Source organism: Zingiber officinale, chromosome 8B (assembly GCF_018446385.1).
Source record: "Zingiber officinale cultivar Zhangliang chromosome 8B, Zo_v1.1, whole genome shotgun sequence".
NCBI lineage: Eukaryota > Viridiplantae > Streptophyta > Magnoliopsida > Zingiberales > Zingiberaceae > Zingiber > Zingiber officinale.
This window is the reverse complement of record NC_056001.1, coordinates 7,515,341-7,534,557: the sequence shown is the minus strand read 5'-3', so window position 1 is coordinate 7,534,557 and position 19,217 is coordinate 7,515,341. Positions and strand designations below refer to the sequence as shown.

The 19,217-nt window shown below is 37.6% G+C and overlaps 2 protein-coding genes across 3 annotated transcripts; both read left to right on the top strand.

The window, feature by feature from the left end:
* Positions 1-6,457: 6,457 nt before the first annotated feature.
* Positions 6,458-9,047, top strand: LOC122017244 (protein NOI4-like). The gene is made up of 3 exons (XM_042574806.1): positions 6,458-6,600; positions 8,533-8,724; positions 8,838-9,047. Exons 1-3 carry the CDS (start codon positions 6,592-6,594, stop codon positions 8,859-8,861), a joined length of 225 nt encoding a protein of 74 aa, XP_042430740.1. The 5' UTR covers positions 6,458-6,591; the 3' UTR covers positions 8,862-9,047.
* Positions 9,048-10,152: 1,105 nt separating this feature from the next.
* LOC122015750 (porphobilinogen deaminase, chloroplastic-like) lies at positions 10,153-16,373 on the top strand. Of its 2 annotated transcripts, none has more exons than XM_042572771.1 (5): positions 10,153-10,529; positions 12,940-13,345; positions 15,162-15,365; positions 15,803-15,980; positions 16,072-16,373. In XM_042572771.1, exons 1-5 carry the CDS (start codon positions 10,321-10,323, stop codon positions 16,182-16,184), a joined length of 1,110 nt encoding a protein of 369 aa, XP_042428705.1. In that variant the 5' UTR covers positions 10,153-10,320; the 3' UTR covers positions 16,185-16,373. The 2 variants fall into 2 exon arrangements, with proteins under 2 accessions (XP_042428705.1, XP_042428706.1); XM_042572772.1 differs by having other exon boundaries at positions 10,391-10,529; positions 12,935-13,345.
* Positions 16,374-19,217: the final 2,844 nt, after the last annotated feature.

Genomic DNA, 19,217 nt, shown 5'->3' with positions numbered 1-19,217 from the left:
ATTAATATAAAGTCCTTATCATCTACGTATCTTAGCCATCTTCCCGGAACTTTCCTTTTACTATGGTTAAGTATATCATAACTAAGTATAAAGTTATGAGGAAAACAACCAATCTATTCAAATGCCAAGAATCGAGGTTGTATGAAAAAAAATAGTCCAATTCTATCCAAATAATTTGAGAATTAATTATTATAAAACCTCCACCATCCAATCTCGGTGTCTTCAACTTCTTGAAGCTTTCCTTTTATTATGGTTAAGTACATTATAATCAAATATGAAGTTATGAAAAAAGCAACCAATGTGTTCATCATATGTGAAGAATCGAGGTTGCATGAAAAAAATAGTCTAACTCTATCAAAATTAATTTAAGAATTAATTATTATAAAATCTTTATCATCTACATTTTCATCAAGCCTCGATGTGAATGATTGACTTATTGTGGCAGGAGGAAAAAAAAAAGATGAATACGTTTGACCCCAGTGTCCTCGTCAATTCGTCCCAAGATCAACACGGAGGAGGTAAATCATTGACGGTTTTTAGCATTTGGAATAGTGAATAGCACATAAGAGAGGTATTTATCTCGGCTTTTATCGAGATTCGAACCCCAGACATCATTGTGGCAACACCTCATGTGCTAGCTACTAGACCCATCCGAGGGGACTATGAATGATTGACTTGTGAATATTAAATTGATGGTCATCCATTTTCCGATTTATCCTATTAATTGATGAAAAATTTTCATATAATTAAATTGATTATCCCAAAATTAATAAAAAAAAATAACAAGAGTGAAGATTGTATGTAATGCGGCGATGGAAGGAGGTCTACCTGACACGAGATCAACTACCAAGGTGGAGGTCAAAGTCAAAGTGATTAACGTTCGGGTGTCAAAGGATCGATCAGAAGATAATTGCAATGGTCGGTCAGACGGTAATGCCCTGATCAGCAGGAGATGGGGCCAAGCCGACTCCCATTTCGGCTCGGGACGATACGCAAGACAGTCGACGTTCAATACGGAGCAGTAGGACGCCGAGGTAGACTGCATAGCTGGTCTGAATGGGGGAAGATATGCTACTACACGGTCATCGCATAGAAGAACCACGGAGGGCGATAGAGCGGATGAGTCCCGGCCGAGCCGATGCCCAACTCAGCCAAGCAGCGAGACCTGGTTATGAACGGAGTGGAATCCCGACCGAACAGCTACCCCGCTCAGCCAAATTACAGGACCACTGTAGTATCTCTCGATATCTTTTTACGAGATAGTGTTGCTGACACGAGACATAGTCGACAGGTGGATCGTACGGCAGAAGTTTCTACTATCGCGTCAAGAATATGCATGCCCTGTTAAGGTATGATGTCAAAGGTACTTTCCTGACGAGGCTATTTCATGGGATACATGGGAGAACGTATCCATGTCTCGAGAAGCATCCATCAGAACTCTATATAAAAGAGGATCCATTATCAGCGGAGATATACGTGATTCTTAAATTTTACTATTACTATTGTTACTCTATTTTTCTCCATGATGATTGATTTAAATATCGGAGGGTCAATATTGAAGATCTCTTTTCTAACCTGGCACTAATATCATTTATTTTACAGAGTGAAACTAAATCCATATCTAATCAACGAAATCGTTAACTTTCTAGCTTTAAAGCGCTTTAAGACAGGATAACTATGAAAAAACATAGTCAATTCTATTCAATCAATTTGAGAGTTAATTATTATACAGCAGCCACAGCTTGCTTTTCCTATTCTCTCGCTCAGTAAACGTTCCTCTGGTTTTCTGACGCACCATCATGGATGACGAAGGCCGTGCAAACGATTACGACTCGCCGAGTTCCTTCTCTTGTTTTGCTTCATTATTCTATTGAAGAGTTGGTTGGATGCCGCGTCAGCCACCTGTGAAGAATTGAGGTTAGTAAATTGCTTAAAATTTATTTGCAGCAAAAAGAAAGGTATAATGAACTGAACTAAACAGGCACTATTAGCTTTTGCTGATGACCAGCGTCCTGTTCGAGGAAGATGTTGGAGTGGTTCTGATCGTCCTACTAAGAACAGATCGCAAAATCTACTAGATTCAAAAAGGTTTGCAGATCGCCAGTATCCTCTCTATTTTCCCTCCTTTTTTCGTTTTGTTTTTGATTTTCAGCAGCCTGAAGAACAGTGCCTTGTTCCAGCAACATGGCGGAGTGGCTGGCATCATCCTTCATCGGTAGGCTGACTGATAAAATCTGCAGCTATGCCGGCAACCAATACGAACACCAAAGCTACGACACCGAGGAGAAGATTAAGCAACTGGGGAGCAAGGCGAAGATGATTAAAGATTTGATACATGCAGCAGAAGCGAGCCAGACCAGTAATCTGATATTTGCAGATTACATCCTGAGATTGAAGAACGAGTTTTATGTGCTCGATGACATCTTTGACAAGTTCGATTACAGAAAGATGGAGGAGAAAGTCAGGAACCGCAACAAATCACAGGCGGCGCATGGCTTCTTCCAGTGGCGGCTTCTTAATCATGCTGCAAAGCATGCCCAAGTAGTGATTAACCGCTTGTGCTTCTCCGATCAAGACCTCAATGACTTGTTAGAGGCTACAAGAATGTTGGACAACGTTCATTCTGAAATGTCCAATTTGACCAAGCTAGTGCAATCAGATTTAGCTCCGAGGTCAGATGACTCGCTTGAGTGGCGGATTACAACTTCAATCTCTGGGACGAAATTGTTCGGCCGAGACAACGAGAAAGAAAGCTTAGTGAAGCTTCTCCTTCAGCCCTTTGATGCAACTTCTTCAAGTAGTAGAAACTTTTCTGTGATCTCTATAGTTGGCGTGGGAGGTGTTGGGAAGACCAGTCTTGCACAGGCTGCTTTTAATGACCCTGCAGTAATGGCTCGTTTCACAACAAAGGTGTGGGCGTGTGCACACCGATTTGATCTCAAAAGCATGTCAATTGAGATTCTAGCAGAAGCTTCATCAAGGAGACAGGAAAATTTTCACAACTTGCGCAGTTTGGAAAAAATTCAATTATCTCTCATGAAGCATCTGCGGGGAAAGAGGTTTCTCATCGTACTTGATGATGTCTGGAATGAAGCAAGTGGCAAATGGGAAATGTTAAGTAGGTCATTCCAATCTGCCAAACAGGGAAGCATAGTTCTGATAACCACCCGCAACCAGAGGATTTCAGATATGATGGAGGCAAAGGAAAGTATGAAATTAGAGGGTCTAGGCAATAAAGATTTCTTGCCCTTTTTTATGAACTGTGCATTTGGTTGTCATAATCCTGGACACTACCCCAAATTATTGCAGCTTGGGCAACAGATCGCAAGGAAGATGGGTGGTTCACCACTGGCTGCGAAGACTGTAGGAGGTGCCTTGAAGTCCAACTTGGAAGAAGATCATTGGAGAAGAATTCTAGCAAGCAAACTATGGCAATTACATCAGAATGAATATGACATTGTGCCAGCTCTGAGATTGAGCTATGAGCAACTCCCTAAACACTTGAAGCAGTGCTTTGCATACTGCTCAATCTTCCCCAAAAACCACTGCTTCGAAAAGGATAGTTTAGTCCAGATGTGGATGGCCCTTGGTTTTGTTCAACCAGATGGTCAGAGAAGACTGGAGGACATAGCCGGGGAGTATATAGATGATTTGTCCAGCAGATTCTTTTTCCAAAATGCGGCGGGAAGGAGCAACAGATTTGCAATTCATGACTTGCTTCATGATGTTGGTGAATCTGTCTCAACCAAGGATCATTTCAAACTCGAAAATGAAACTTCAGAAATTCCAAGGAGTGTCAACCACCTGTCTAGTAATGCAACTCACCTGAAGAAGGTCTATGAGTTTGCACATGAAATGAAGAATCTAAGAAGCCTTGTTGTCTTTGGAGAGAAACCTTTGGCGCGGCCGGCATTTGTTGAACTCTTTGAGGAAGTTTTAAAGCAGCTTAAAGGTCTTCGTATCGTCGTTCTCCATGATCTTCCAGTGACCCAGTTGCCAGAAGCAATTGGTAACCTAGTGCACCTCAGGTACCTGGAGATTCAAAGCAGCCATGCTGTTGAATTTCCAAATTTTTTGTACAAGCTTTACCATTTGCAAGGCCTGAAGATTAAGATCAAGATGCTTAGCAGTGTGAATTCCTATGGTTGGTCACCAAAAGCACATCCAGCAGCCATAGGGGATCTGATTAACCTGAGGTATCTTCGAATTAGTCCTGAATCATTGTATGCCATACCTGGTATCGGTTCACTGACTCTTCTACAAGACCTAGAGCAGTTCCATGCAAGGAAGTCGAGTGGATTCCAGATCAAGGAATTGGGTAACCTGAGGCAGCTCCATGGAGAGATTTGCATCAAGAACCTTGACAATGTTAGAAGCAAGAAGCATGCTCAGGAAGCCAGGTTATGTAACAAAGAGCACCTCAGGAAGTTGTCACTCTACTGGAACTATCACAGGCAAGGCTGCCCAAGCACTTGGGAATATGAAGAAGTCCTGGAGGGACTCCAACCTCATCAAAATCTCATTGAGTTAAAGATTAGACGCTACATGGGCATCAGGTCTCCGAGCTGGATGCAGACATCAAATCTTGAGTATATCGAGCTGTCCCACTGTAATCGATGGAAACTGCTACCTTCACTTGGGCAGCTGCCCTTTCTGCGGTTTCTGCACATGAGAAGCATGGCAGAACTAGAAGAGCTTGGTGCACAATTCTATGGAGACAATGGCACGGCATTTGAATCACTGGAAGAACTTAAGATTGAAGACATGCCCGAGTTGAAGGAGTGGTCATATTCATCAATTGAGCCATCTTGCAATCTGTTCCCTCGCCTAACTAAACTACATATCAGAAACTGTCCCAAACTCAGAGGACCAATTCCCACTCCCACCTTACCAAAAGAAATAGCCTTGTTGTTGTCAGATAAGATTACGCCAATCGCAAATGACAAGAATAAATTATGCAAGAGGCAGGATTCAAGGCTCGTGCTCACTACTGATCGGATATGGAGGGTAGCACAGTGCATTCCAGAAGCCAGTCTTGGCTTCATTCACTGGTTGGAAATGAGCTCGTCCTTCTTGGTGACTTTTACTGCAGAGCAAGAAGAATGGCTTCAACAACTTTCTTATCTAAGACATTTAAGCTTCTCAGAATGCAATAACATGACATGTTTACCAGCAGTGCTGAAATCCATCACATCTTTGGAAACACTCCACATAAAGAAATGCCCTGAAGTTAAATCATTGCCACAAAATGGTCTTCCTGGGGGGCTGAAGGAGATTCATATCAACGCCTGCCACAGGGAACTGAAGCAGAGGTGCAGCTGGAGTGGAGCTGATGGGCACAAGATCTCTCACGTCAGCACCATCCTGATTGATGGAGAAGAGAGAAGAAGGATCAAGAAAATGAGAGCATAAAGATTAGACAACTTTTCTTTTGCTTTTGGCTTGAAGTCTTATGTCTGAAAAAAAATTCAATTGTAGATTAGAAATCAAAGATCATTTTGTTTAAAATATCTAATGTGTCAAGATCCAATAGCCAGCTCAATTCAACCTCAAATGCTATGTAAACATATTAAAAAAATTCATTTGAAGATATAAGAAGTAAGGAGACCAAAACCAGTAGGAAGGATGTTTTACCAGCATCCTCATGAAGATTTGTGGTGAAAAACATATGATTGAGATGCACAGATCTTGTGGAGACAACAGCACGTACAGTGGGGGAAACCGGAGATCTGACATGAAGATGAAGAGGATCTTAAACTAGCCAAGAGATGCACAGATCTGAGATCTCTGTATCAATAGAAGGATTGTGTTGTTTTTGAGGTCTCCATATATCAATGTATATCCAGATATTTTTAAAATAACAAATACGCCCCTCAAATGCAATTTTGCAAAAATCCAGATCTTTTCTGAAATAGTAAATAGGCTCCTTAATGTGCTTTTGCAAAATGTCCAAATATTTTCTAAAATCTCAAATACACCCCTTCAATACAAACGAAACGTGCAAAGGGATAATTGACTGCACGTTTCATGCCCACACCAAAATTAGGGTTACCACAGGCTGAGTCGCTGTAACAGGCCGGGGTGGCGCGGTGTCCTAAAATAATTCGACCGGAACACACCTACCCATGACTTCACCGGTCGACCATACAATGTGAACACAGAGTGGGACCCTCGTAAGCGCTGCATGCCTCCGTCGAGATAAAGTCCGTTTTGATTTTCATTGGGGGTAGGAATCTTAAAGCATAGAACTCCCGATCCAACGGCGAGAAAGCTGCAGTATATAAACCGCCGACAGCCGCGCCGGGGCCTCTCTCCACGGTGGAAAACAACTGAAGACGTCTTCGCACTTTTCTCCCACCTGTATTCTAGCCCAAAGAGTTTACCCTCGTAGTAATTGCTTAGAGTAGAGTACGGATGCGACGGTGGGACCTTCATTTGAGATAGGTCAATGATATTGGTGTTTATATCAGTTATCACACGTATGATTGGTCTCGAGGCGTACAAAGAGAGAAGGGGGAAGGAGTCGCTTCGTGTTCCTCTCGGTTCCCCTCTTTGCTCTCCTATACTTCGCGGCATCCTTTCTCTTTGATCATGGATACTGTATGCAATCTCCTTTGCTTCCAGATTTTATGCGTCTTTGCCAGCGGTTTTGTTTTGTTTTTTAACTGAAAGAATCTTTTTTTAGCGAGTAATCCTTGAAATTTCTTCTTTCTTGGGATCGGCGATTACCGAGATCGTGGTCTTGTTTTTCTTTATGGATTGGAGTTTGACTGTCGGATCGTCAAGTGAGAAGATCATTAGAGATTCTTAGCTATCAATTCATTTGGTGTTTGCGAAAAATGTTTACTAGGGACTGAAGATGTGTTTCCATTTGATTGATTTGGGAACTTTGTTTTTCTTGGATGTATATGAAAATCGATTATATAGGTGATTTATTATGAATATCTACTTCTAGTATTTTTCTTGTTAAGTTGATAATTTCCTTAAATTGGAATTTGCTGATTGCTTAAGCATGAAGGATCCTGGGTTCTAGGGTAATTAAATCTTTTTCACTGTATTCCTAGTCTTTTATTGGAGTGATCGATGACAATATCCTGGGTTCTTGAACTAGTAATGAGGTACCATAGAGAGACTTCAAAACGTTCGTCAGCCCTCTCCCTCTTTATCGACACTGGAATACTTTGAGTCTGATAAATGCCATTTGGATTTGATGTTTTTTCTTCTTCTTTGTACATTTGTAGCTACAAAATTAGTTATCTGATTTGTGTAGATGCTATAACCGGCACAACAGATCTGCCAAACACTTTTAGGGTGCTCCCATTTCTTTACTTGTTTTGTTTCTCACTGTGCTGGATTATCTCCGTGACTCAGATATACTCATTAAGCTATTGCAATTTAACCTCTATGTTGCTCCAGTATGATATTGTGGATGATCTGAGCTACTTGCAAACGAATTATTGCTCAATTCATGATGTGGGCTATAGCTTGTTGATATTTCTAAGTGTAGATACAGATGTGGGATGAGTCATTGACATGGAGTAAATTTTGCATTTGAATTTATATAGGGAGGATCATCTCCCTTTTTCCTGTACTCGTATTAGTTAGCTTAGTGTCATTGTTCTTGGTATTTATCTGCTACGTAATCTTTTGTCCATCTTCAAATAGCTTTATATAAAACATGTCTGCATAAAAAAAAAATAGTTCTCATATTTGCACCAAGAACAAAGTTACCTGATATTGACTCTGCATGATATCTCAATCTTTGCTAGAACTATGCTCCCTGGTACCTGGATTTATCTGTACCATGGTAAAGGTTGGCTTGTGAACATTCTTAAAGGTAAGTTATATGATAAATACATGCTGCACTTTCATCAATGTCAATGTTTTTGTTTTAGAAAACTGAAAAGTTAGCCTGACCAATGTTAATAACAACTACATTCAGATACTAACCTCTACCTGGTGTTGGAAAAATCAGAATTGGTTATGCTGCTTCCCATAGTATGTACTTGTATAGACTTTGATTTGTAGGGAAAAAAATTACATTTTTTGATGAATATTGTCCTGTATGAATGAAGGGGAGTTTTGGCGCAACAATAAAGTTGCCGCGGTGTGATCTTGTGGTCACGGGTTTGAGTCGCGAAAATAGCTTCTGTCCTTTATTGTCTTGTACAAGTATGAAATGCAAAAAATTTAATTAACATTTAGGCGCCCATGAAAATCTTGAAGAAACATTACTAATAGATTTAGTGGCTCTTAATAAGTTTCTTCAACTGGGATAAATCCTCAAGTATTTTAGCTTAAATTAATTGCTTTTATATTATACACATGTATAGTTAAATTGTGAGTAAATTTTTCTTCACTGCTAATTCCTGTGCATTTGTTTAGTGTTGTTCTGCGAAAATTCTTTGATGGTGGTCAAATTCTTTGGTTGTTGTCTTGATTTGTCTCTCATCCTTTTTTTTTGTTGATTTTTTTTTTTAATTAATATGGTACTTGCCTCATCCTTGGTATTGTTTCTCTTTACTCCATCAGGATCAGGGCCAACCACTTCCTAAATTCGGGGAGTGGGATGTGAATAATCCTGCATCTGCTGAAGGTTTCACTGTCATATTTAACAAAGCTCGAGACGAAAAGAAGACAGGCGGTAATTCAGGTGCAGCAGCAACACCATCAAGAAATGAAGGTTTACAGCCGGATATTGGCGATCACCATCCTTCCAAAACTGTATGATCTTTCCCCTATTTCTCTTATGATCCCATTAAACTTCAACCAAACTAGATTGTGGTAGACTGCCCTCCCTTCATTGCTTCAATAACCACTATCTTAATTTCATGCAGCGCAAATGGTTTTGCTGTGGTTGATTGCTGTTGAGTGATTCGGCTGTGATTCACTGAGGCTGAAAGCCTCACGACATGGTGATCGTAGTTTGGGGTTGCAGGGTAAGGGGAGTTTGTTTTAACGTACAAATTTGACTTGAATTATTATTTCCCTTGGTTCGTGTGTGTTGTATTATATATTACTAAGAAAGAAAAACATAGTTTGACGAAGTGTTTTCTTGTTTTCAGTTTTCCCGTATGATTTATTGTCGAGATAATTTTGTGATTGCTGTCCTCGTTCCTATTTGTCCACTCAAGTAAAACAAGTTTTAGTTTTAGTAGCTATTATATATGCCACTGCATGAAAATCTTCTTATTTAATTGTTATCAGTTTATAATTAAAATTAGAAATTTATTTTCTAAAAATCAAATTGGGAAATTTTGTCAGTGGTTTAATTTAATTGATTTTTTATTTATAATTTGTTTTATTTCTTATTTTCAGTAAGTCATTTTAGGCAGTAGGCACGAGAATATTCATTTCTTTAAAAAAATTATTTGTCATTTATTTCCTGTGAGATTATTTGTTATTTATATGATATTGTTTATCCTCTATGCTATGATCAAAGATGCTGGACGGTCCTTTCAAAACTCCACTCCATATAAAATTTTAAAGGACTTAATCAAATAAGAATTAATTTAAAATATTTTTTTATTAAAAATTAAATAGTATTATATATAATAACTCCTTAAACAAGATTTGTGAAAATAATTTGTTTAGAAAATTTATTTTTTATACATTATTAATAATGTAAATTAGAGATTTTGTTTAAAAGTTTGTTAATAGTTTGTTTTCGTAGGTTTACTTGGGGATTATAGTAGTTTTACTAGAAATTTAACTCCTAAATAAATATTACTTTACCTAAGATTTCAATGAAATGATATACCGATCTCAAATTATTATTTTTACAAAAAAAAAGCAGGACAAGTTGTAAAAAAAAATAAAATTAACTAAATTGCCTAGAAAATAAAAAAAAAAACAATGCTAAATGATTAGATTTTAGTAGGTTAGATTGTTAGAATGAGTTTTTTTATATAATTTTTTTTTGTCATTGTATCTAATTTTTAAGGTAATATTTATGAATCAATTATATCTGTTCCTTACCTACTTTTATATTTAATTTTTAAAATAAAATTTAATTAATTAAATTATTTTTTAGTTAGATAAATTTATTTTCTGAATGGTGAGATTTTAGCCATCCGGATTTATCAAAAATAAAAAATCTCCAAAAAGTTGAAAACAATATTGTGCATAAATCGGACAAGATTGCGAAGGTGATTGGATAAGACTGTAACATAATCAACTCACTCTCCAATCCATCGAATCCCCGAATCCAATCCTTGACGAGTTGATGGGAGGGCATCTTGCGACCTTCTCCCAGTCTATTCAATCTTCTCTCGCCGTCCTTTTTATCTGTAATTAGGGTGTTAGCAGTCATCGGTCAACATGAGAGCAACCTCGCTTCACCCTCACCCTGCCGCCGCCGCCACTTCGATCCTGTGGTCCGGAGGACTCCCCGTGTACTCTCTTAGGCTTCTCCCCTCCCCTGCCTTTAAACCCCACGGGAGGCGGGCCATGGTCGTCAGGGCAGCTGTGACTATGGAGAAGGAGTCCAAGGCTCAGGTTGCCCTTGTAAGAATTGGTACTCGCGGAAGGTATGCCATTTTCCCGCTCTTTTTAGCTCGATTTCTAATCTTTTTTGGTGTCAGATCTTACTTTCGTGTAGCCGTTGCTGTAGAAGTTAGATTTCATCTTAAAAGTAGGTTTTTAAGCTTTCGGTGTAGAATTTGCTTCAACTCAACGCTTTTAGGGTGTTTATTTATATGGGCGCCTTGCCTTTTCGGTTCTTTATCTGTGCTTATTTTGCTTTAGGGTTTTCTGCTCCACGTTTTTAGTTTAGTTTTTCTTTTTTCTTTTTATCACATTAAGTCACATTGCATGTTTTTTCGCTTAATTATCATTGGTGACTTAAGTTAATAGCATTGGTCTTATGGTCAGCTTCTTGCATTATTGGTATATTTTTCCTGCAAAAGAGACAAAAGGCTAAAATTGTCATTTCAACTGCAGTTAAAGTGACTACAAGGAAAAAAGTAATCCTGTCTGATGAAATGAAAAATTAATCTGTGATTCTTTAGTCTGCTTAAATTTCTCTATGAAATCATAAGTTTTAGGTTCTACTGCTTAAAATTCTCTTCTTTCAATTATTTTATTCTGGTCATCCTGCTAATACTTATATTTTATAGCTTTAGTTTTTATTAACTCGTGGATCACTTAATAAGGGTATGTCAAACTCATAATTTGGTGTTCGTTACTCATTTGTGTAAGAACATTCCTAATAGACCTGTGAACTGATTTGTTAGCTAGTGACAGATGTGACTGCCTCCATAGAATGTTTATTTTCACTCAATATAATATCTCTCAAGATTTGTAAAACTCTGAAAATTTTTTGTCTTTGTATGTTGTTTTAGTTGCTAACATGGCATCATCACGACACTGCAATTATACTTAATCAACATGATTATGCAGCTGTTGATGGTTGTTGTTGATTGTAAAGTGATTGTTTGAATTAGAGGTTGTCTTTGTTATGTTTTAAGATGGGATAATATTGTACATTGGTATACAGTTCGGGTCATTTTAGGTAATGAACCCTAGATTAACCAAAAGTGCATGCTACATTAATATTTACTAAAGGGCACATTTAATTTTGTACTCTTCCCATTTTACCCTTCTTGCCAAATTGATTTTCTTTCCTCTCCTAGCCATGCTGCCTTTTTTTCTCTTTCCTCTCCGCTCTGTCTTTCTTCCCTCTTTTTGCATTTCTCTTTCCTCTCCTCTCTCTCTTTTTGCATGCATGCATGTATAAATATCAGACCTAATGTGAGCCTGATATGGATATATATCAGACCTACATTGTGCCTGATACGATTCTATATCAGACCCAATATGGACCTAATACATATCAGGCCAGTGTGGGCTTGATATGAATCATATCAGGTTCAACGTGAACCCACATTGAGTTTATAACCGATTCTTCCTTATTATATTTTAACACCTCCGGATAAGCTGAAATAATCAATGGATGACATCGTTGAACTTCTTGCTATCTTAAAAATCCACAAGACTTGAAATGAGTCCAATCAGACATGTCTAGGTCCATCAATGAATTTTAACCCATGTTAGACCCACGTTGTGCTTGATATAAAATCATATCAGGCCCAACGCGATAAGATTCATATCAGGCCCATGCTAAGGTTTTGAGCCGATTCTCCCAATTACATTTTAACACCTCGGAAAAGTCAAAATAAGCAATGGGCGACACCGCTGGACTCCTTACAATCTTAGAAATCCATAGGACCTTAAATGGGTCCAATCGGATATGTCTAGTTCTATCAATGGATTTTGACCAAAATTCACTGATGGACCTAGACATGTCCGTTTGGATCCATTTTAGGTCCTGTATATTTTTAAGACTGCAAGGAGTCCAATGGTGTCATCTATTGCTAATGTTGACTTCTTTAGAGATGTTAAAATGTAAAAAGGAAGAATCGGTTCTAAACCCCAACGTGGACCCACATTGGGTGTGATGTGGATATATATCAGGCCCAATGTGGGTCTAATATGATTCATATCAGGCCCAATGCGGGCTTGATATGAATATATATCAGACCATGTTGGGCCTAATATGATTATATATTACGTCAACATGGGCTTGATATATATCCATATCAGGTCCACGTTGGGCCTGATATATAATCATATCAGACCCAACGTGGGTCTGGTATTTACGCATGCATGCAAAAAAAAGAGAGAGAGGAAAGAGAAATGCAAAAAAGAGAGAGAAGAGAGATTGCATGGATAGGAGAGAGGAAAGAAAATAGAAAATCATATTTGGCAAGAAGGATAAAACAGGAAAAGTACAAAATTAAATGTGCCCTTTGATAAATATTAAAGTAGCATACGCCTTTTGGTTAATTCGGAAATATAGATGGGTCTTTTGATAAATTGCCATTATTTTTTTGTTGGAGATGTGTATTTAATGTTAGTTGTCGTGGCCATGTAGGACAGTCCACTAGCACTTGCCCAAGCCTTTGAAACCCGGGATAAACTCATGTCAACACACCCAGAGCTAGCTGAGGAAGGAGCTATTGACATAGTAATCATTAAGACAACAGGAGATAAAATACTCAATCAACCGCTTGCAGACATTGGTGGCAAGGGTCTATTCACAAAAGAGATAGATGAGGCATTGTTGGAGGGTAAAATTGATATTGCTGTGCACTCAATGAAGGATGTTCCTACTTACCTTCCAGATGGTACAATATTGCCTTGCAACCTCCCCCGAGAAGATGTAAGAGATGCATTCATTTGCTTAACTGCAAATGCTCTCTCAGAGCTACCTGCTGGAAGTATTATTGGAACTGCTTCACTTAGGAGACAGTCTCAAATTTTATACAGATATCCATCGCTAAAGGTACAGCTTTTAACTTAATTGCTACAGTTCATTTTTCATCTATTTTCTTCTAAGCAATAGAAGGGTAGCCTTGACGCAACGGTAAAGTTGTTGTCATGTGACCAAAAGGTCACGGGTTCGAATCTTGGAAACAGTTGCGTACAATGGATCTTTTCCCGGGACCCCGCATGGCTGGAGCTTCGTGCACCGGGCTGTCCTTTTTTTTTCTTCTAAGCAATAATAGAGCTCAGTGACTTGATTAGTGGGAACTATGTTTTCTTGGTAGTTTGTCAACATCTGGCCATTTGACACAGCAATTATAGAGCTTTTCAATCATGTTTTACATTGCAAGGCACACATTCCTTTGTCAACACTAATGCCTTCATTTGTGTGGCTTGTGGCTCCACTTAGTCTGAAATTCTTCTGCTAGCTTCCTAATAATGGTCTTTGTATAAATGCCCTATATGGACAGCTGTAGATGTGAATTTTCAATTATATTGATATTTCCATACAATCATAAGTCGACATGGAGGTATCACTTGAGAGTATTCTTGTTAAAACAGTGTCGAAGTGTTCAAACAAAGTTATATACGAAATATTATTTACCTTTTGAGTGCATGACTACCTTTATGTGAGATGCGTGCAAGATGTATGCCAATTGTTGTGTCCCGTAAACTTTAATGCACGTTCAAAACATGTTTATGCATATAAATGCCTGATCATCTGCATTTTTTAGAGTGATATTGGTATAAGATATTAACTTTTCATCACTGCCACAGGCTTCTATGTGTTTGTTGAGACATATTGCCTTACCACCAATCTATTAAAATCCCTCAAGAAAAAATGCAGATAAATGAAGACTTATTCCATCAGTGACAATTAGATTGTGGTCTAGCCCATGCCATCCCAAAATGACTGGCCAATAAGAATAGGAACTTCCTTTTATAAGTCTTAACATATGTACGCTATGAACTGTTGCATTTGTTTATGTGGGATTATGGGCGTGGAGCATCTTTGCTATTAGATCAATAGAATCACTTTCCTCCAACATCTTTATGGTATATTTTGAGATGAACTATTCAAACATGAAATGGCCCCACTTAGTTTTAACCTTAATATTTGATCATGTGTACCTTTACTTGTGTGTTCTCATGGACTGATATATATATATATATATATATATATAGCCATTTGTTACCCTGCACACCCGTTCAGTGCACATTCCTAGGTGACCCTCACAATTCCGGGCCCCCGGATGCACCCCCGGGCGCCTGGAGTTGTGAGGGTCGCCCAGGAGTGTGCACCGAACGAGTGTGCAGGATAACAAACCTCTCTCTCTCTCTCTCTCTCTCTCTCTCTCTCTATATATATATATATATATATATATATATATACTCAATTCAAGGATGCCTACACTTGCTTGTTGTTTAGCAAGATTCCTATGCAACAATATTCCCTGATATATAAGTGTTAGTCCCTCAATAATTGGGCCTGACTCAACTAATTATTGTTGGTATTGTTGTGTATGTGAATGATTATCATGTTGCCTTAACAGAGGAGTCACGAAGTTTAATGCCAACAAACATCTGCATTGAAACAAATTATCGAACAGGTCTATGCATCTGCTACATGCTGCATTGAGCTGACATCCATCATCATTTTTGTTTTATCTTTCAGTTTTTTTCTATCCACAAGAATCGGCAGTCATCAAGATAGTATCAGTCTCTAGGGTGCTATCTTTTCTCCCTTGTCTATCTTTTTTATTTTGAATTATTTTGCTATTCAGCATGCATATGTGATTCATCACAGAGGTTTATACAATCAAACAAAAATACAGGTAGTTAACTTTAGAGGGAATGTCCAGACTCGACTGAGGAAACTTAATGAAGGTGAAGTTCAAGCAACACTGTTAGCATTGGCAGGGCTAAAGAGGCTAAATATGACTGACAAGGTCACAGCTATTCTCTCCATTGAAGATATGCTTCCAGCAATTGCTCAAGGTGCTATCGGAATTGCTTGTAGAAGCAATGATGATATAATGGTAAGTTGTGTTAGAACTGTTTTTTCAATGTCTTGACTAAGTTTTTTTCCCAACTGATTGACTTTACAGAATTTGCTTTCATGAGAAAGGAACATGGTCTTGAAATACAAAGTATTAAAGCACAAAAGATTTCTCATCTGGTTGATTTTGACACAAATTATATATCTAAATTATATGCATTAATTTTTATGAGTAGAGATTTTGACTCAGATAAGTTGACGGAGAGACTTCAAAGATGTAAATTAATCTTATTTTACCTGGATCTTACTTAACCAACATTGTGTCATCAAGATGCTCAATTTAATATTATAATCACACTACAAATTCCACCAAAACTCAGAATTCTTACTTCCATGATAATATGGGCATATCTATTTTCTTCTGTCTGCATGCTGTCTACAATGGACTTTGACTTTTTTTTTTTTACTGTGCATCAGGCTAATTACATAGCTTCGTTGAACCATAATGATACTCAGTTTGCTGTTGCCTGTGAAAGGGCATTTCTTGAGACACTTGATGGGTCTTGTCGTACTCCAATTGCTGGCTATGCTCATCGTGATACTGATGGATATTGTGTTCTAAGGTGTTTGGTTTCTTCGCCTGACGGAAAAAGGGGTAGTCTGGTGCATTCAAGATATATCAATGCATCTGTTTATACTTTGTAATCCATCATAATTTATTTTTCATTTCAATTTTGTGTTTTTAGTACTAGAGACATCAAGGAAAGGCTTATACGCACTGGATGATATGGTGGCTATGGGAAAAGATGCAGGGGAAGAGTTGCTTTCAAGAGCTGGCCCAAGTTTCTTTGATTGGTAACCTTTATTCAGCCTACCTTCAAAAAATTAGTAGAGCAATTTAGATAGGAAATTGTTGCTTTCCATTCTTGCTAGGCCTCGAGATTAAACCTGCAAGGGTTGTACTTCCAACTCTTATATCATCTGTGAATCCATGTGTGATGTCAAGATGAGTATATTTACTTGGTTATTAAACTTCTTTGTTCCTCAACTCTTCTCTTGAAGAATCTTGAGATGAATGTGTGAGATTATAATGTGAGAAAATGAAAAATAGCATTCATGAGCAATTAGAAGTACCTCATGCATGGTTAAGTTAGATAAAGTAGATAATGATGGCATCAATTTGCATGAAGAGTATGGATGCTTTAATCAATTAGATGGATTGTGTTTTTTAAAATTAGCTAAGGTTTATCGTAATATTTTGATGAACAAGTTGTGACTTGTTCCTTTTGACATGGTAGGTTTATTTTGTGTTCACTCTTGTTTCCAGAGTCGAGATGAGCAAACTCTGGCTTTCTATTAGTTTTTTTTATTAAAAAAAAAAAGAGAGAAAGAAATGTTGGTCTACAGCTTGCTGATTGAATGCCATTTGTTTAAGATGTTCTTATGTCTTCTAATAATCCAAAAGATGGTGTCCATCGACCATCGCAACCCCTATCTGTATTCTTTTGCTTAAATGTGGGGTCTCTTGGAAAATCTTTTCTTTGCATAAAACATGGTAAAGACGTACATTTATCAAAGTCATTATGTCCATTTAAAGCTCCAAATGTGCTATTGTTCGTATAATTAGCAGACGATGATAAAAATAGATGCTCATCGATCCAAAATAACCATTCACTTGGATGAGATTTTCTCTTCTTGCTAACCTATGAATCATTTCCTCCGAATTGTACTAAGACATTTCCCCAGCAGTTAGGGGAGTTATTCCTTGAGACACAGATAATTGATGGACGAGCTTCATGCAATGAATGGACACTATTTGCCACAAAACTTGAGCCCAGTGAACTATCAAACCATAAATGAACATGAAAGGAATGAGTTGGATACAGTACAAGGGGCAGCCATAGGCCTCATGTCTATCTGTTAAATCCAAATGCAGAGACAAATGGTCCCTCTTTTCTGAGGGCTAGCTTTGTCTAGTCTCAATTGGTTGTCAACTCCATGGCATTGGTACCACCCAAAGGAAAGGACAATCTTACAGGTTCATGCTTGCACCACTCTTTTTAAATATGGACCAGGCCAGATTGAACTGGCTCAACCATAGAGAAGGATAAAATGCGAAAATATTATGGTATCCATTGTTCTTCTGTTTACATGAGTCAATTAATTGTTACTATATGGGCTGTAATCAAGGAAATACAGTAATTTAGGATTTGCTTCAATTTAACATTATTTGGTTTAATTCCTTTCTTAGATGCAATTTATAACCAATTTATCTTCCTGACAATCAACGAGAGAGACGACAAAAATCACGATCACTAGTTAGCTGTAGCAATTGGGACCGAAACTCTCACCAGCCGAGCCACAATAAATGATGCTGACAGATGCATTTATATTATATATGTACAACTATATAAGAAGAGATGGGGAGGGAGGGCCTCCTTATCACAACCACTGCCGTGCATGGCTTCTTTATGCTTCACCATCTACATTCACTATTAGCCACATCTCTTCTCTCCTCCTCCTCTTCTTCTTCTTCCGTTCTCTTTGGTTCTTAAATACATGCTTTTCTGCTCTATTATTTTTGACTTAATTTCTTACCTGCATGATTAAATTGTTGGAATGAAGAGGTTGAAGCTGCCAGCATGATCTGGTCATGTAGTTCCTTCTGCTTGCTTTTTCTTTGAAAGTTTTTCACAAAAAAAAGAGAGTCATCTTTCGAGTGTTTAATCGCATCAATTCTTTTTTCACGTCGTAACTAGTTTTAAGTTTCTCCTTCTTCTCTCCTTGTTATCTCTATATTAAATCTTCGAAATGAATTCTGCAGGGTTTCAATCTGATTTCTATTAGAAAAGAAAAGAAACAAAAAAAAAATATATTAGTGTTTGTGATTGGAGGTACCTGTGGAAGAAATAGTGCAAGTTTTGATTTCTCAGGAATTAAGGATAAAGAAACTTTAACTTATTGATCTATCGATTGTTTTCCTCTATCTAAAAGTCTAACAATGATTGATCAATTAATTAAATCAAGAGAGGGAAGAGGAGGAATTCCTTGTTTTCATTTCATCAGATCATCTGGCAGTTTCAATCCCTCAATTCACCAACAGAACGACGAAAAGTCTGGCAGAATGCCTGTGTGAAGAGGAAACTCAAGAAGGTAATAAATGTGTTAACTCAATTCAAGAAGTCCTATTAATTGATTCTTCCTTTCTGTGTATATTCGTCACGAAATGATGAAAGTTAATTTCAAGTTTTTTTTCCCCTATCTAGCTGTTCTTCGTTGACTATTCTTAATTACTCTCCTAGATTATTATAAATATCCATTTTGTACATCTTACTGTTGTTATAATTTATTATATGAACTTAAAGTCCTATGGTTTAGTTTCAGTTAACGTTGCTTCCATTCCTTCTCAATTACATGTTGTTTAGAGTTTTATCAATGACAACAAATTAAAGTAGCTAGATCATTGAGCATGGATCATTTTTATTTTTGCCCTTCCTTTGTGTAATGTTTATGCCAATGAAAGTATTTTTAAATGAATATACTTTTTTTAGTCAATATGACGTTGTTGTTAATTAATTATGTAACCTAACCTAATAAAAAAAAATAGATAAGATGAAGATATATAGCTTATGATATTGAATGAACTCTCTTATGGATCATGCTTAAATTATCTGCCCTACACTATTTAAGGGTGGATGCTAGATGCTATAACCAAACGTTTTGACCATGTTTCAAGTAAATGTGCATGTAACGCGTTCGATCTTCACACACGGCTCTTTCTCATTGAGAAACTTCTAACGATAAAGAGAAATATATTGAGCAGTAGCTAGGTGGAAACAAAAACAAATTTGAATGATAGATCAGCATCGTGCATGCACGATATATGGACCAA

What these genes read in the sequence shown, in the direction of transcription:
- LOC122017244 (XM_042574806.1), top strand. An exon ending in ATCACCATCCTTCCAAAACT is followed by an intron (nt 8,725 to 8,837) that starts GTATGATCTTTC and finishes AATTTCATGCAG; the next exon opens with CGCAAATGGTTTTGCTGTGG.
- LOC122015750 (XM_042572771.1), top strand. Translation starts at nt 10,321, where the DNA reads ATGAGAGCAACCTCGCTTCACCCTCACCCTGCCGCCGCCGCCACTTCG. An exon ending in ACAGATATCCATCGCTAAAG is followed by an intron (nt 13,346 to 15,161) that starts GTACAGCTTTTA and finishes ACAAAAATACAG; the next exon opens with GTAGTTAACTTTAGAGGGAA. An exon ending in TTCGCCTGACGGAAAAAGGG is followed by an intron (nt 15,981 to 16,071) that starts GTAGTCTGGTGC and finishes TTGTGTTTTTAG; the next exon opens with TACTAGAGACATCAAGGAAA.